We start from the raw sequence: 18738 nt of genomic DNA on the forward strand, positions 1-18738 counted from the left end.
GAGTGCTGTCACGGACACTGTTCATCCCCCAGATCCTCTCAGACACTTGTCTGTCCCCCAACCCCTTCAGTGCTCCTCCAGCCCCACACAGACACCTCATTTGCCCGGCCCTCACACTCTCTGGCTGCCTTGTGCACGTGCAGGGAGCTCCAAGTTTGCTGTCACCCCCACCTCACGGGCCCCAGCTCCAGTGACTGAGGTGGTGGGAATATAAGAGTCTAGCTCCTTGTCTCAGGTGGGCACAACTCTGAGGAATCATTTGCCTTAAGCAGTTTTGTCCAAAATATAAGGCCAACTACATATGGAATTGTACCTTTTCTATGAGCCACATTAAAATTTAGTCTAATACCATTCATCATTCGATTGATGTAAAAACATGTTGATGACATGTTTTGCAGTGTTTTCTATTTGTGCTGTCTTCCCAGACCTGAGTATGTGTTACACATACACAACTCCCAGTCATATGTCATGAGTGGCTACCAGCTTGACAGCACAGCTTCAGTCAGGTCAAATTGAAATCAAAGCCTTAGCTGGCTCCTTCCTGTCCCCTGTCTTGCTTCCTGTGCACTAGGTATCATGATTTAGGAATAAATACAAAGCTTCCCCCCAATAGACACCTGGATTAAGGACTTGGTTCCCAGCATAGCAGTGCTCAGTCATGACAAACCTGAGAGCGCTTACTTGGGGCCCAGTTGGAGGAAGTGGGCCAGTGGGGCGTAGCTTTGAAGGGTTCTCTTGCCCCCAGCCTCTTCTCTCTGCCTCTTCCCTTCTGTCTGTTTGCTGGCTCATGATGTTAGCAGCTTTGCCCCGCCCTCCCGCTCTGTGCTGTCTCTGCCTCCACTCCCCTCAGGTCTAAATGCAGTAGAGCCAGCCAACCATGACTGACCCCTCTGAAACTGTCAGCCAAAATAACCCTTCCTGCTTAAAATTGGTCTTATCAGCTGTTTTGTCACAGTGTCAAAAACTTGACTAATACTTTGAGATTTTGAAAGCATTTTAATCTTTTGCATGCCAGTATTACTGAGCCACTTAGTTCAAGGGCAGTCTAGACTGGGAGATGTTGTCTGAAACAAACAAAATAGCCAGGATTCAGAAAAACAAAGAGGAAATGTATCTTTCCTCCCAAAGCCATACTTTATCTTTACTTATTTTAGTGCTAAGGCAGCTACAGACTCAGATTTAGAAGATTCGGGATTACAAACTGGGTATGGTAGCTCACACATATAATCTCAGCACTCGGGAGGTTGAGGCAGGAGGATTGCCATGTGTTTGAGGCCAGCCTGGGCAACATAGTTGAGTATAAGAGCAGCCTGAACTATACAGCAGGACTCTATCTCAAAAAAAAAAAAAAAAAAAAAGACTCAGGATACCTTTGACTAAAGGCCAACCAAGCAAGCATCAGAATTTCTTGCCTTTTGCTTTGGGTAGAACACCAAAGCCTTTCATGTCTGTCTAGTTGCTGTAAAGGTTAAGGAGCCTGAACCAGCCTGGGGGAAGGTTAACCAGAAATCTGGGTCCAGCACGCAGCAGGTGGCTTCTCCAGCCCAGGACAAGTGCCGAGGAGAGCTGAATCTTCACTTACAAAGTATGAACACGAGGGAGACCTAGCAAGGGGAGAGGCCAGGGACAGTCAAGGGCCAGGGGTCTTGAATCCTACAGGAAGCATAGGTCACTGAAGTGACTTCTGCTTGTGACAAGCCTCAGCCCTGGGCCTACTTGGCTCTACTAGAGCATCTTAGAGTGGGCAGTGCTTGATTCCAAATACCCAGCAGTGGAGTTGCTCCCCTGGGCATCTAGTCCTGCAGCAGCTGCAGTGCCCTCTGCAAACCCTTCCCAGATAGTACTACCGTGAACCACTGGGTCTTCTGTCTTTCACCTTTTCATGATATTTTTAAAGAAGACCTTATAAAGAGCTTGGCACTCTGACACATTCCTGTAGTCCCAAATATTCAGGAAACTCAGGCAGGAGGATCACAAGTTTGAGAACAGCCCAGAGAACTTAGTGAGTCTCTGTCTCAAAATAAAAAGTAAAAAGGGCTGGAGTGGGGGGTGGAGCTCAGTGGTAGAGCTCTATAGGCACATAGAACGTGTGAGGCCCTGGGTTCAGTTCCCAATACTGCCTAAAAGAAAGACAATGTGAAGAGTACCTCTTGGCCAGATGTTGTCCAAGATTGCTTTTTATTTATATTTTTCCATTTGCAGGTAATTGGATTTTGTTGGCTTGTCTGTCACTAGAGAGAGGTGAGGGAAAGCACTGCTAATGGGCTTCAAAAATCGTTCAAAAGGAATGGGGCACCTGCCACTCCTCATAGAGCAAACCTGCACCCCAATCTGCCTTTCCCATCCTCCACAGAGTGGCATCAGGGAAGGGAAAGCATACTCCAGAAAAGCCTTTCTCAATTTATTCCCTTAAACAATCTAGTTTATGAAGTCTGCAGGCATTCACCATTTGCATATTGCATGCAATCCCCCTGGAAATGAGTTTTGATCTTCTAGTTCCCAGTATTATTGCCACTCTAAGCCCTTTGTTCTTCAGTGTGTTAACTAGAAATTAGATAAACCAAGTACTGCTGACCTACCCAAGTGATAGTCATGAGTTCCCACCTCTGTTCTCCAAAAGCAGAAGACTTGGGATGCCTCGGCATAGCTTCCCTTGCCAAGTCAGTGTTACCTTTTCTTCTAAGTAAGTTTGCAATTGTTGAAATGCTGCCTCATCTTTAGATCTGTGTTAGCCCACTTTTCAATACTATAACAAATATCTGAAGGTGGGTAACTTATACCTGAAAAGACATTTATTTTGGCTCACGGTTCTCATCAAAGAGTAAGAGGCTGCATGTGGTTCTGGCCTTGCTGCTGGCAGAGATGGCACGCAGATATGTGGCACAAGAGACAGAGACTGTGCCCGCGTGTCTGTGCCTCTTGTCTTTTTTACAAAGCCACAGGGTGTAGTGATGAGGGTTCAAGCCTGATGATGTTATCTAACCTTAGTGACTTCCCAAAGGACTCTCCTCTGCACCATAGTTGAATTAGGTTTCCACCCTCTTAATACCTCACGAGAGGATTAAATTCCAATTCAGAGGACATGTGTAAAACATACCCAAACCCTAGCAGAGTCCCACTGACCTAATCATGTGGGTAACATAACTCAGGGCTAAGGGGGACACTGGAATTTGGGCTGTTCTGGGATGGCACAGGGCCCCAAGCAGTGTGTGGTGCTCCCTCAGTAGGCACCTGCATCTTAGGAGCACTCAGCCTGCAGCCGCTCCTGGCATTTGAATGGACGGAGTGGGGGGAACAGGGCGAAGCTGGCCTGCTACCTTCGGGTTCTCAGCACCTTTCCAACTCCTTCTGCTTCAGCACAGCGCTTCAACCTCCAGCCCCACTGATGGAGCCGCTGACCAAGGGGTCCTGCGGAAGTCAGATGGCACAAACCCTTCTCTGGAAGGCAAAATCGTCTCTGTCCTTTGGCATCCAGCCTCTTCAGACGTGGCCAACGAAAGACCCTGAGCTAGAGTCCCAGGTCAACCTGTAAGTAAGTAAAAGAAGCAGCGTCTCAGTTTGGGCTTATGTTCACTGTCACTTGAAATCCCTTAGTGCTCAGAAATAAGATGCTTCATACCCTTCAGGGGACAGTGGTGAGGGAGAGGGGAGCAGATGTTTGGTTGGAGATTGCATTTCTGGTTTTTTGCTTTTGTGCCAGGAGTTGAATTCAGGACCTTGCACTTCCCAGGTAGGGGCACTGTGCCTCTGAGCTATATCCCAGCCCTGTATTTCTGTTCCTGATGATGTTTTAGTCCTGGATTTTTCTGGCAATATTCATTGGCATCTACTCTGCGTAGGCCCTGGGTCAGGCTTTATGAGCAAAGCAGACTCAGGTCCTGTCTTGCAGGATTCCAGCTCTGGGATAGGCAGCCTTTGATCACACAGGTGAGCACTGATAACGGTGCTGTGTGCTATGAGGAGGGTTGCTTTAGTTCAGCACACTCAGGTAGAATGCCCCTGTGTGCCAGCAGCTTCCTGGGGATGTAGGAGAAGACGTCTTTCTTACTGTGAAATATGCAAGGAAAATATTCCATTATAGAAGAAATTACAATAACTATAAAAGAGAAAAAACAAATAATAGCTATAACTGGTATGTCAGTAGACTCAGAATCCTTTAGCAAGTGACTGTATTTTCTAGAACCTTAGGCCTTTGTAAAAACGCTAGATAACAGTTGTTAGATGGATGAAAAAGACAAAGAGATGCCACAAAGGCGGGGTACTTGGCTCTTCAGGGAAATTAGAAGTGACTAGGTACAGCAGTATGATGAACTTTAAAACAAAGGAAATGCTTGTCGATTCAGTGAACAAGTGTTTTTGATGCCTAAAGTATCCAGTGCTATTGTGAAGCCAAATCCTGGGTAGGGCATGGATCAGGACCCCTGAGGAGCTGAAGAAACGCTAAGGCTAAGACCCCTCCACCTGCGTACCCATTCTGTGGATCCAGAGTGAGTGAAGGAGAACCCTTTAAAATGCTTACCTTCGAGGAACGTATTTGCTAGTCAAACCTAGATTCAAATCCCTGCCATGGAGATGGACAAATAACAACTCTAGTGGTGCTAGAAAAGTGCTGTCAGAGGAGGTGACCAGCTGGAGGACAGGGAAAGGGTCACAGTTTAACTCAGCTCCACAAGACAAGCATACATCAGGCAGGAGAAGAGGCTGCCGTGGACAGAAAGCACACACAGGACGCAGGCGCCCCTGAGAATGTGTTCTGGCAGTGTAGACAGGCATTAAACCCAGGGTTCTCAAGCTGGGCCTGCATGTGACAGTCACCTAGGAAGCTTTACAATGTGCAGAGGTCTGCACTGTCTCCCCAGAATTCTCAATACAGGAGATACAGCACTGGTATTTTTAAAAAAAACTCCCTAGGTAACTCATCTATGACAAATATTGAAAATATTGCTCTAAAAAGTAGCCACCTGTAGTACAATACATAAAAATAATTGTGCAGCCCCTTTTATATGCCTGTGAGGGGATCTGAACTGTCTTAGGCAATGAGAGTCCAAGCTTTGATGATCTTACAATGTAATGCAATTTGAAATATGAAAGGATCCTATACCATAGGTAAATTTGTGATCGCTGCTTTCCTAGTGGACTCAAAAGTGTTTATGGGATGTCAGTGTCCGCAGATAATTTGGTACTATCAAGTGAAGAATCTATTGATCCAGTGCTGAACCCCAGCAAGGTTGACCAAGCCAGAGCAGGGCCTCATGCCAGCACAGATGGTAATAGAAGACCTGGGCTTCTGGTAGCTGTGATACACTCGCTGAGCACCAGTACGCTATGCTGGGCCTTGTGCCAGGGATCGAGGATGCGGAGAAGGTGTTTCCTCCCACATCATGCAAGTGCTATTACCTGGGGCCCTCCAAGAAGATTCTCGGTGGAGGGAATACTTGAGGTTTGAGAACTCTGCAGGTAGAACTGTGAACAACCTTCATGCACAGAGCAGGCCATCCATGCAAAAGTGAGCCACATTAAAGCCCTTGGGGCAGTAGGGAAACCAGAAATATTCTGTTTGGCTGATGCTTCTTGAGGAGGAGGCAGTGATCTTGGAGAGGTCAAGAGAAACCAGACAATAAAAAGGCACACTGTTGGCCTAGACTTTCTAGACTGGGCATAGCAAGATCAGATTCATATACTGGAAAGATAACTGGTGTCAGTGGGCAGGTAGCTGGGAGTAAGATAAATGTATTGAAAGAGTGGGAGCTGTTAGAGCCTTTCCGGGGAGTGCTGGGAGTGCTGGGACTGACTTGGGAAATACTTCAGAGCAAGGAAGGATGGACCCGGCAGGTGTATAGGTAGTGGGATGAGAAAGTGAGACAGAGTTTCCACTCAGGAACAGAGTGATTGGTCTTGTCTCTGAGAGGACCCAAAGACCAGACAGCACAAAATGCAAGGCAAAAACAAACAGAGATCAAGAGATAAATGCTGTTAAGACTGAGGAGGGACAGAGTTGCATCTTAGGGACTGGATCTTGAAAAGGGAATAGAAATTTCCACTTTTTCTTTCTTTTCAGTAGACTTTAGTAGGCAGAGGTAGGGTGGGGAATATTCTAGCAGGCAAGATTAACAAGGTCAACGTTCAAAGCAGGGTCCCTCTTGGAGCTTGCTTGAGGAATGCGCAATATCCCGGTTTGCCCCTTTTGTGGTGCCACAATAAAAAGTCTGCAATGCCAAACAGGAAACTTTGACTGTGAAAAATGTCGTGCTGAAGCTTGAGGATACTGAGGGACTCTAAATGATTTTGAGATAAACAGGAGATGGTTTGAGTCTGTGAAAGAAAATTCATCTCACAGCTGTGAACAGTGATGCTACTGGGGGGCACCAAAAGGATGGGCTAGGAGGGTCCTTGTTGGTTGCAAATGGTGGAAACCCAGCGTGAATTAACTTCTGCAAGAAAAGTCAGTGCATTTAACCAAACTGAGGAGAATGAGGAGTCTGCTTTCAGGAAAACTAGATCCAAGGCCTCAGATGCTACCCAGTAGACCATTTTTCTCTTATTCCCAGCTTTCCATCTCCGGTCTCCCTGCCGTGCTGCTCCCTGCCTGTCAGTCTCCTTGCCTCCTCCTATCAGTAGCTTGTCACCTCCTGCAGGCTCTGTGGTCCTAGGCAGTCTGCTTTGTGTCCTCACAGCTTTAGATTTTGAGGTGCAAGTCTTCGTTACCAGTGAGAAAAACCTTGTCAAGGGCTCATGCACAGCGTGGCCAGTCTGGCTTGCAGATTCCTTGCTAATTCTTCTGGGAAGTATCCCTTATTAGGGAGACTTGAGAGACCCTTAACTGGTGAGAACAGCCTTGAAAATAAAAAGGTGTGGGCAGGAGGCAGAACAGAATTTAATGGGTTATAAAAAGCCAATAGAGAAGATTTGGGAGGAAAGGATAAGTCTGTGACCAATCAAAGAATACCCTAGAAAGTTATGTCAAAAATGTGGATCACAGGACCTGTTTTAATGAGAATCCCAAGTGATGGGACCGAAATCTGCCCAAAGGTGACAAATGCAACACAAATCCCGAGGATCAAAACTAAAACCTGACTATTGCATTTGCTGATCGGGAGTCCATGGAACGCCTTTGAGACCCAGTGGCCACTAGACTGGCAGATTGTAAGACTCTCGAAGGCATTTCTTACTTTCCCTAGCTTACAACCTCGGGTTCAGCCTGTTACTGACCATATGTAAGCTGAAGTTTCTTCATAGATGGAATAAAGCAAAGGAAGGCTGTTGGAAAACTGGTCACTCAGGTCCATTCTATCTTAGAAGGGTATCAGCCAGGAGGCGGGGTGAGGGAAGATTTGAAACAGACTCTGAATTATCTTCTAATTCTTGTTTATTTCCAGGTCTTCCTGGGGTCAATTATAACATACTGCAATAACTCCATTTCCCCAGCAGGCTGAATTAGTTAATAATAATTTACTTTTGAATCTTTTGAGGAAAAATGCTGTTTATTTAAAAAAGAGCTTGTTACCAGGGTATAGCATGAAGCCATTTTTAAGTTAGACTTAACAGAAGAAACTTCTGTGGAGCAGAGAGGCTGCGCAGCCAACTGGGACCCTTCTCCCTTTCCTCTCTCTTTTGGCATCTCCTCACCCACGAGTGTCCATTCAGGAAAACACTCCTGAGTCTTGTAGACAGTGCCAGGTCTGTCTCAGTCCTGTTGAAGCTTGGCAGTCAGGAGACAGCAGTTCTGTGTGTCACCATCCCAGCTAGCATCTGCCCCTCTGCAGAGCTGACTGTCCCCAAGAGCATTGACCCAAAGTCTGAACTTAGGGACACAGCAGGAAGCCCATCTTGGTGTAGGACTCGGCGTCCTTTACCAGTGAAACCCTGATAGTAAGGAAATTCATTTTTTTTTCCATTTGCCTGACTTGTCGCTAAGTCGCAGCCAAGCACAGAGCAGAGAGGCTGACTTATTGAGGAGTGCTCAGGGGACCGACAGTGGGGAGCCAGACGAGGCTCTGTGTGGTGGGTCTGCTTTTTCTCTCCTTAGTCCCTTGTTCTTACCTGTCTTAACAGAGTCCCTGGCCCATAGAAGGTGCTCATGGAGTACTTATTAGAGTAAGAGGGGAGTGAGGAAGCTGGTGGGAAGACCACTGCAGCAGTGGTCCAAGTGAAAGCAGACAGCGAAACAGAGGGGCCCGGAAACTAAACAGTGCGGTTTACAGATACTGTCACCCGCAGAATGGCGTACACAGGGCTGCACATTGCAGCATGATTAGCAACGGCAAAATGCCAAAAGCCATTTAACTAGGTTAGTAACTAGTTAAGTAAAATACGATGTATCTGTTCAGTGGAATACTCTGCAGCCACAGGAAAAAATACAGGAGCTTTTGGGTACCGATTTGAGAGGATCACTAAGCTACATTAAGGGTGCCGCAGTGTCAGAAATGTGTTCACTTGTCCAGACCCAGCGTGGGCTCAGAGACAGAAGAGCAATGAAAGCAAAGCTTTAATTCATTCCGGCAGGCTTGGCGTCAGCTATGCTAGCAGGCACACCCAAGCTGCTGCAGGCAGCAGTGTAGCCCCTAGCACGCGGGTCCCTGCCCCCGTTTCCCACTGGCCGAGTACTGTGGGGGCATACACCTTCTGGTCACTGCCTGGACCTTGGCCCACTCCCTCTCCAAACATTTTGTGAGTTTAAAGGCAAATGATAAAACCACAGGTGGGTAACTTGTTAACTGCCTGTACTTTTCCAGTCGGAGTTAGCACAGTGGAGCCAACTACATTATCTCCCCATCCCCTTTGTTTAAGGACGGCTGTAGAGATGTCTGTCTTCAGTCACGTCCACATGTAGGTAGGCAGCTTTGTCTGCTAGTAGTTTTCCACTCAGAGTTAAGGACTATTTAGAAAATGGGCAACTTGAAGTTTCTATTTCTCACTTCAGCTGTCAAATCCGTGAATTACATAAGGTGATGTCATTTACCTCTAACTTACACACACTTTCCCATACACTTTAAGTCACTTCGAGATTACTCACAGTACTTAATACAATATAAGTGCCGTACACATAGTTGTTGTGCTATGCTTATGGGAATGGGAACAAGGAAAAAGAATCTGTACATGTGCAGTGATGGTGCAATGTTTAAAAATATTTTCAACCCATTTTTTGTTGAATCAGCAGATGGGAACCCCTGGATGCAGAGAACCAACTATAGCGTCTGCCATTTGTGCAACAAAAGGAGAACGATATGCGTTTCTCTTTCCTTGCAAATGTATACGGCATCTCTCAGAGATAAAAGAAGCAACCCAGGTTGCCAGGAGAGAGAATGGGGGACTGTAAGGGTAGAAGGGGGGGAGGTTTTCCCCTTGCAGCCTGTGTGCTCTTGAGTTTTCAAGCAAGTGAAATAATGAAATAAAGTACATAGATTCAATCGTAATTTGCAAAGGACAGTGTGGAGGGAGCTGCAGCAGGGCCAGGTGACTGGTAGCTGTTGATGTGAGAGAGAAGATTGGAGATGAGCCTGAACTTCAGAGACTGGGGAGAGGGCCACCATGCTTTGCTAATAGCATCAGCAGGGGGTCTGATTTGGGGTGCTTTGTGTTTTGGGGGGTGCTATAGCATTTACAGAACTGTGTCTGGCAATTGAAAGTCTGAGTTTGCAAATGAGGAGAAAGATCCTAGGTAAAGGAGTCACTAGCTAGCGTTGAGATGATACATGAAAGCCCAGCAGTGAGGTCTACAGGGGAGGACGGTGGACCCGGCGTCATTGTGCCTGTGAACTGAGGAGGGGCTGAGGACAGGCTGGTATCCTGAGGCACTGGAAGAGGACTCATCCGCTGCTGCCCCAAGGGACCTGAAAGCAGTGGGAAGCTGGTGTGGCTCTCTGTGCGGACCCTGTGGCCCCTTTCTAGACATCCTCCTGGCTGGTGAGGTGTGTGTGTCTCCTGCAGTAATAATTGCCAAAAGCCATCATTGTCCCCCAAGGAGGTTATGCCATTACTGAGAATTGTGTTCCTTGGACTATTGAAGTCTTCAGTTCTTTCCAATTTTATATTCCTTCAGGACCTGCAACCCATTTTTGGTGCTCACCTCAACTCAAAGTACCATGAGGACACGCTATAAATAGTGATTAGACACTGTTTGCTTTTTAATCAGTACTTTGAAGAAGCAAAAGGCCACAGTTGAGCTGCCCTGCCCTAAATTCTCTTAACCAGCACTGATCTTTCTAATTCCCATTTTGGCCTTGGAAACAGGCTAGTTGTCTCTTGTTCTCTCCCATACTAATAAAGGCTCATAGATAGTTTCAATTTTTCTGCCCCCTTAAATTGAGTTTATCCCTTAGTGTCTTTCCTTTTCTCAGCACCTCCATCACCTGGGTTTCATGATTTCATTTTCCTTTTTGTATTTTTTGTTTTGTTTTGGCACTGAGGATCGAACTCTCGAACTTGTACTTGACAGGCAGGTGCTTATGCCAGTGAGCTAAATCCTCAGCCCCATGATTTCATTTTCTTGGGAGACTTCCCAGTCGAAGCAGCTCAGAGAGCAAACATTTTAACATATCTTTGAAAAGCACAGTTTGACCTCCGAGGCACCACATGAGCTGCTGTCCTCCCTTTGCAGCCTGCCTGTGCCTGAAGAGAGCTGCGTAGAGAAGCACGCGGCGGATCTGTGTCGGGCTACACACTTATAGTACCAGAGTCATTGCAGAAGAAGCCTGGAGCCTTCTGCCCTCTAGGTCACCTCAAGGCACAATTCATATCATTTCTGCAACATTTATTTTTCTATTTGAGAGTAGATTTTTCACATATTGGTATTGGCTATAAAACAATCTGAACACAGTACCCCCCAAAATGCCACATTGGCATAAGAATTACTTGGAACTGCTGGCAACTGAGAAAAGACAAGCAGGAAAGCTCTCTTTCCTCTGCCTAAAGTTAGGGCCTAAATTTCCCTCAGTGAGAGGATGGTGCCTCACTTCCCACCCCTGCACCAATAGAATGGCTCTTTTCATTGGTGCTGAGAAGGCACCGATAGATCCGCATGAACAGACTTCGCTGACTGGTCCTCATCTACCCTCGGCTCCCATGTTCTGCTTTCCAGGGTTCATCATCCCCAGAGCCCCAGAGCCCCAGAGCCCTTCCCTGTGTCTCAGGTCTTCTCCACAGGTCACCATCCTGTGTTAAAGTGGTTATAGAGGCCCCAGTCTAATTATTTCTTTGGGTTTCCCTTCTTTTTTTGTAGTGTATGTAACCATGCATATAAAATTTAACGTAGGATTGCATACCCTTTCTCTCTTAAAGTCTATCTTCTGGTGTAGGATATAAGAGGGTTAAAGAAAACTTTTTTTCCCTGACAGCTCTGTTCCCCAAAGGAGAATATTTTAGACTACAGCAAATTTTAGCTTTCTCCTAGTTTCCTACAAAAAGAGTTTTTCTGTGCTATCGATTCTCAGGTCCTGATGAGGGCTGCAGACGCACAGCTTCCATTGACTTCAGTATGTACTGCTCTCAGGTCAGGCACCATAAGTGCTTCTGCATCTCTTCTTCTTAAATCCAGCAGGAAGGTGCTGCAGTTATCAGGTAGTCTTTATGCATATTATTTCTCTAAGCTTGTAGATTATTAAATTTGTCCAAATTTTGGTTCTATATATCCTTTTCTTGTTTTTTGTGGTACTAGGGATGGACCCCAACATTTTGCACCAAGCTACATCCCCAGCCTTTTTTTTTTTTTTTAAATTTTGAGACAGAATCTCATTGAGTTGCTCCGGTCAGCCTTGAACTCATGGTGATCTCCCTGTCTCTTCTTCCATAGTGCTGGGATTATAAGTGTGTGCCACTGCACCCAGCTAAAATTTAATAATTGTAGTTGATTGACTGTCTAATCTTATAAAGTCAGTCCCACTTAATTGTATTACCTGTTTACCAAAAAACACGGATCTAGACACAGGAAATGCCAGCTTCGTTATGAACCGACAGCTAGTGAGCCGTGTCACAATTTGTTCTTCACGACAGCTCCCACAGCACTTTCTTTGTTCATTCATATTTCTGTCATTGTATTAACCTCTGAAATGAATTTTTAAAATTAACCTCAGGTAACATTTACAGTATTTCTATGTCTGAGTCAAAAATAAATTTCATGGATAAGCTGTGTAACGGATATGAGCCCAGGGATTGTCGCTCCAGGCCCAGCGCTGGAGGCAGTTATGAAATGATGTGTTTACTGTGTCCCTTCCTTAGGAACTTAACCAGGACAGCTGCCCCCTCTCTCCCCGTTAGCTCCTGTAAAAAAGAAAGCCTAGCGAACAGGACCACTTTCAGACTTTTGAAAGTTTCCTGCAGAAGAGATCTTAGTGTACTTTATATGCCCTCAAAGCACTGGCTGGCTGGCTTTCACTCATACATTTGCCCATCACTCAGCAAACCCTGCTAAGAGCGAATTCTGTACCTGCTTTTATGTTGGGTGGTCAGGATGTAGCCTTGAGCAGAAGCAACGAGAAACTCCCATTGTGACATTTAAATTCTGGTGGGGAGACAGATATTGATCAAATACCGCCTTTGTAAGTCCCAGCCTGGTGAGAAGGGGTCAGGAAGAAGTTTGGAGAGAACACTCGAGGTCCTAAGGCAAGAAGCAACTCACAAGTGGAAGGAAAAGAAGGGAAGGAAGACAAGGAAGCAGTGTGGCTGGAGGGCCAGAAGAGAGTGGGGAGCTCGCCAGACTAGACAGGTGGCCGGGGGTGTATAAGCGATGGAGAGGAAGTTAAGGAAAAACAAGGATATAGATATAGGGCCAGCTGGTGGGAATTAAACTGCAGTGGATTTCAACTTGATATAGAAAAAAAAAAACTGTGACAGGAAGTGGGGAGAACTGGAGGTGCAGGGCATTGTCTCTCCTCACTAGTGGTGGTGAGGAGAGGCTGGTGAGACACCCTTCAGGTACCTGGCAGGGAGGCTGCCCAGCCACAGGTAACAAGTTGGACACCAGATGGTCTTAAGTGTGAGCCTGGAAGTCTTCCGAAGTCTCTTCCCACTCAGTGAAGGAAGCAGAGATGAGAGAGAAGTTCCCTGGAGCTTTGTAGAGGAAATGCCTTTCACTGGCACCCAGTGGGTGAGAAAAGAGTGTGTCAGTGTTTCTCAGCCTGAATATAACAGCCTTGCTGATAGGATGTATTTTGGCTAAAAATGCAGATACATAGAGCCTCTCCTGTTGATTGGGGAGGACTGCAGTGGGAGCCAAGCATTTACACATTTGGATTAAAAATTATAAAGCAAACTTTAAAACTTTAGCAGGGAAGAGACAATGACATCATGGTGGTAAAGGATTTCTTAAATCAGGTAAACAAAGACAATGAAGGAAAAGATGGAAAACATTTACATTATTGTACCTACGTGAGAATTTTAAAATGATCTTTCATGATCAAAGATACTAGGAATGAAAGCAAAAGCAGAGTCTGGAAGATTTATCAATTTATTAACCAAACAAGGATGGGTACTCAGAACATATAAATCCCAAACATCAGTTACAAAAAGACTAACAACAAACACAAGGGGTGGGAAAAAGACATGAAATAGGCAGAGCCTAGAAAAGGTAGCCCAGATGGCAAGGAAACGGAGGAAGAGATGTCCCTTGACAACTTAAGCCACACCACAGTGAGACAACACTTCGAGTCCTGTACAGTGGCAAAACTGATGTTTGATAATGACAAGTGTTGGCTAGGATATGGAGCATAGAGGACTCATGAACTGGTTGTAGGCGAGTGAATTGGTAGAAAAATGATGAACATTGTGTGGCCCCTTACAGTTCCATTCTTGGGTGTGTAATGCAGAGATATAGTTGCATTTGTATTCAAGGGGCTATTTAAAAAGATGTTTATTATAGCATTTTTTAAAAAAACATTGGGAAAAAAACATGTCTAACAATAGGAGAATGGAGAAACTGTGGGATGTTGCTACAGCAGGATACTGTATGGCCAGTTAATGCTGTGCATATCTCAAAAGCATATTGCTCTAACTTTGAAGATGGAGCAAAAAAAAAAAAAAAAGCATATTGCTCAACCCAAGAAATTAGTTGCTGAAAGATATGGCTAGTATGATACCCACTAGTATGAAAATGTCAGACATGCTAAGCATTGTAGGATGTTTATGAATAAGTGCATAGGTAGTAGAAATATAAAAACAGCCCAGTTAGTGACTGTGTCAGAGAAGGGGAGGTGAAAATGGGGTGAGGGAGAGGTGCATAAGGATTCAGGTGTCCTCGAGCTGGTGCATATCTGTGGTGCATATCTGTGATCCCACTCCCAAGCAGGAAGGACTTCGAGTTCAAGGTCAGCCTGAGCAGTTTAACAGGACTCTGTCTCACAAAAGGAGGAGGAGGAAGAGGAGTCATGTATCTGTGATACTCGTTACTTGATTCTTTATGCTTTATCTTGAAATAGTTCATAATAAAACAATCCAAATGATTCTGATCCAGAGCTAGGTTTGAGAACCAACGTCTAGAATCAGTGCTTCTCAGATTTCAGTGCACATGTGTGTCCCTGAGAGATCCTGCTAGGACACTCATTCTGTTTCCTCAGGCCCAGCATGGTCACGGGATCCCATATTTGTAACTAGCTTGGGGTAGCAAAATCAGAAAGACCTTGGGGCCTTCTACAACCCTCGCCCCCAGGACCATAGAGAAATCCTGCTCTGGATAGCATGTGCCCCTCAGGGTCGGCACCATTAGGAGCAGATCTTACGGCTCCCAGGAGGGAAACAGATCCTGGAGAGACAGACTTGGAGAGTGTCCCCCACAGACGCAGGCCTGCAGGTGGGTAGAACAGGTGTGCAGCAACATACGGTGACTGCTGAGCTTTCCCTTTCACTGCGTTTCTGTTTAGCACTTTTTGGTCACGTGTTTATGGATCATGTGGAGCAGGATTTCCCGAACCAAGCCATGTTCTGAGTTCTGTCTTAACCTTACAGCAAAGACATCGACATTACTGAAGCGTGAGAGGAGAAGCAGGTGTGAAGACAGTTCACTCTGAGGAACTGTCTTGTAGGCTGTGTCTCCCAGGTGTCCGGATGGGGTCTGCAGCCCAGAAGAGCATGGCAGACCCCCACCCTGGGCCTTGTGTGTGCTTAGGGACTGTTTCACACCTTATCAGATTGGCTACTGACAAGCACACTTCGAGGGCACAACATTTTTGTTCCTGGGAAGTCCTGTGGATGTTGGAGTTTTCATTCCCATTGTATTGTTAAATCGGTAAGAGTAGGGACCGTGCGTCATCAGGTTTAGCTCCTTCTAGAGTACCTAGCACCTTGTAGGTGCTTGGTAACTGTGTACTGAATGAGTCAAGTGATTTCAACTCCAACAGTTTGCCTTTGTTTTGAGAACAGGGTCTTGCTGTGTTTCTCAGGCTGGCCTCAAACTCTCGGGCTTGAGCAGTCATACCTCCCTCAGCTTCCCAAGTAGCTGGGATGATCGGCACACACTGCCACATCCATTTGTTGTCATGCTCGTTTGTGTTTTGTGGCACTAGAGATAGAATTCAGGGGCTTTCACAGTGAGCCACATCCCCTGCCTATTTTATTTTATTTTATTTTATTTTAGACAAGGTCTTACTAAGTTGCCCAAGCTGGGCTCAAACTTTCAATTCTCCTGCCTCAGCCTCCCAGATTGCTGGGATTATAGGAGTGAGCCACCACTCCCAACTACCATGTACCATGTACTTTTAAAATGTAAACTTTTTAAAAAAATAATTATGTATTTGTATGATGTTATAAGAAGGAACATAGAAAGAGCTCGTGTACCCCTTTACAGGGTTCCCTACTGCTGACATCTTTTATAACTGTAGGCCAGGTCACAATTGGGAAATTGACACTGATACAGCCCGCTAATCTTAGGGTTTCCCCGTTTCACATATAATTTAATCGCATGTGTAGACTTCTTTGTCCACCACCAACAGACAAGAAACAGAACCGTTCCACACCTTTAACACCTGTCCTGCTCTCCTGTTTTAGCTGCACCCAGCCCCTCTTTCCCTCTGTGGTGTCATCATCCCAGGAACGTTAAATAGCTAGAATCTGATGGCAGGGAACATTTGGGGTCTGACTTCTTTCCACTCAGCAGAGCTACTTGGAGATTCATCCAAATTGTTGTGTCTAACAGTTGTTAGTTCTTTTTAATACTGAGTAATATCCATAGTGTGGACCTGCTGCAATTTGCTTAACACATTCCTACCAGCTTGAAGCTCTGGCAGCGAGGCATGCAAATTATGGCCGTGTTGTGAACATGTTAATTCTTGCCCTTGGAAGGACATGCATTTTGTTCCCAGTTTAGCACTATTATGAATAAAACGCCCACGAACATGTCTGTGTAGGCTTTAGTAAGTGTGATGCCCTGTTTCTCTGGAATAAATACTCCAGGCTACAGTTGTGGATCCTAGAGTAGTTGCATATTTCATTTTATAAGAAACTGCTATTTCCATCTCCTTGTACAATGTATGGCTGTCCAGTTTCTCCACATCCTCTCTGGGACTTGGTATGGTCACCGCTTTTCATTTTAGAGGTACATTTTGGCAGAGATCATTAGGAAAGGGAACCTTGCAGGCAGTTATCATGAGACTATTAACATGTTCACAGTGGGGCCATTTTAATTCATGTCTCCCTGCCAAGCGGTTCTAAACCACCTGTGGTTCATGCGTGACTGTCCCATCAGGTGTCACAAGACAGTCCTATCAGATGGTGCAACCCTGCGGGAATGTGTTAATACTGTAGAAATGAAGACTAGATGGGCACATAGGTCTTCCCAGAAACTTAGAAGATGATTAAATAATGGTGACACCAGTGTGCTTGACAGTGCATCTGAGAATGTAAAACAGAAAGGAGAGGAGGCAGAGAGAGAGAAAGGGGCAGAAACCCACCAGTATTTAGGTAGAAAAAAAGAGCAGAAGGATTCATTTATTCACAGTTAATTTATTCAACAAATATGTATTGAGCAGTCTCCTGTGACAGTCACTCTGTAAGATGTGGTGGGGCGTGGTGATGGCCAGGATGCCGAGTAACTGGCGTTTATTTAGTGGCTTCCCTGTGCTGGATGTTGTGTTACTTATGAGCTCTTGTAATCCTCCCACAGAGGTAGATGTGGTTTGACTCCGTGTTCTAGATGAGGAAACAAGTGCGAGGTAGAAAAGGAACTTGCCAGAGAGGTCACAGAGGTAGCAAGTTATGGGGAGCTGTCTGGCCATCTTGTGGTTGGTGCTTCTTGCTAAGGAGAGTAAACTGAAGATCCTGGAACAGGGGGCAGGTGGCACTTACCCCCAGAAGCACAGGAGAACAACAGGGAGCTATCTGAAGAGTTCTGATAAGCCATGACCTCTGATACCCGGAACTCTTTCACTCAATAAATCTTCTTGCTTACTTCCTACTTCCTGCTGTCTTCAGAATAGGACCAGATTCTTTCGTTTCATCATTAGAAACTAACATGACTGCATCTCTGCTCTTCTGTGTCATGACATGTCTTCTAAAGGATTGACACCTGATGACTTATGTGCTGTCAGCTATTTTGTACCAGTAGTTAGAAGGCCCCAGGCTTCCTCCAAGCCTACATCTGTAGTCCAGTACAGTTAAAAAGCTTTGCTGACCCTCAGTTGGGGGATCCCTTCTATCTGTCTCTTGCTGTCTGCTTGTGGGGCCTTGGCACTAGAGCTGCTGACATTGGCCTCTCCTATTGGTAGACTGCAAAAAACTGCCTATTCTCACAGATTCTTTCCACTCATCAGGAGTAATCTTGTCACTATCACCGTAACTCTTGCATGAAGGCTAAAAGCCACTGAATCCTGGCTAGTTAGGGCTTGGGCAGTTGAGTAGGGCCTTCTTGGGGCTGCCCGACTCCCTGGTTTTCCTTATTCAATTTCAGCAGCTCTTCGCTCTTTGGAAGGGCTTTACTCTGCTTTCCAGGAACCTGACTTTGATCATGGCAACTTGTCTAGCCTGCTTATAAAGTTGGAAATCTTTGTTCCCACCCCTGGCCATATGTGATGATTTAGCATGGAGGTCCTCCACTCTTCATGCTTGCAGAGTGCGATCCAACACATTAATTTTCTAAAGCAGAAGGGTTTCTATTTAGAGCCTGCAGCACTATGCATGCAGGGAGCTGGAAGCTCCCTATTTCTCTGCACCTGCACGGGTTGGCAGCACACTCCAGCCAGGTTTCACACGTCTTCCCCTATCATAGCAAGAGAGGACCCAAGGCTTTTCTAGATGAGGGCTCCCTGCTAAACCAACACTTCTAGAGAGATGTGGAGTGGAGCCAGGTACACTCCTTCAACCCTGTCCTGAGAATCTTGCTAATTGGCTCTGGGTCTCCTTTATTGCTGCAGGAGGGAGCATTTTAAAACTTTTTTTAAAAATCAGTAATCATTGATGATCAACTCCCCATGTCAGTCCCTCTGAAAAGCCCTGAAATGAGTCCATATTAAAAATAAAATCGACAATAATATAAGCTAACATGTAGAATGGTTTCCATGTAGTACATGTTATGATTAGTACTTCACTTGCTGCTTCTTTTTTATTCTTTATGGCCCTGTGAGTGAGATGGCATTGACAACCACAGTTTAGAGATGAGGGAGCTCATAATGCCCAGAAAGACCAAGCAGTGCTCAGACAAATAGCATTGCACCTCCTCAATTGCTAGAGACCTTGATTGGCCTTGTCCTCCCTTGAAAAGTGCTGCAGAATGATTAACACATTTCCCGGGGATTCCTGGGGCATCTGGAAGAACAGTAT

At 45.6% G+C, this 18738-nt stretch overlaps 1 protein-coding gene across 4 annotated transcripts in view; it reads left to right on the forward strand.

The window, feature by feature from the left end:
- The window catches only part of Garnl3 (GTPase activating Rap/RanGAP domain like 3), a 140428-nt gene that overhangs the window by 13068 nt on the left and 108622 nt on the right, over window positions 1–18738 (forward strand). For all 4 annotated transcript variants that reach the window (XM_005004022.4, XM_063227765.1, XM_063227747.1 and 1 more), the window contains exon 2: window positions 3358–3528. In XM_005004022.4, coding sequence (XP_005004079.2) covers window positions 3386–3528 — 143 coding nt within the window. In that variant the 5' untranslated portion in view covers window positions 3358–3385. The remainder of the gene's footprint in view (window positions 1–3357; window positions 3529–18738) is intronic.

The sequence above is a fragment of the Cavia porcellus genome, unplaced genomic scaffold, assembly GCF_034190915.1.
Source record: "Cavia porcellus strain 051 isolate PalLab524CR breed Dunkin Hartley unplaced genomic scaffold, mCavPor4.1 scaffold_1, whole genome shotgun sequence".
In the NCBI taxonomy this organism is placed as follows: domain Eukaryota; kingdom Metazoa; phylum Chordata; class Mammalia; order Rodentia; family Caviidae; genus Cavia; species Cavia porcellus.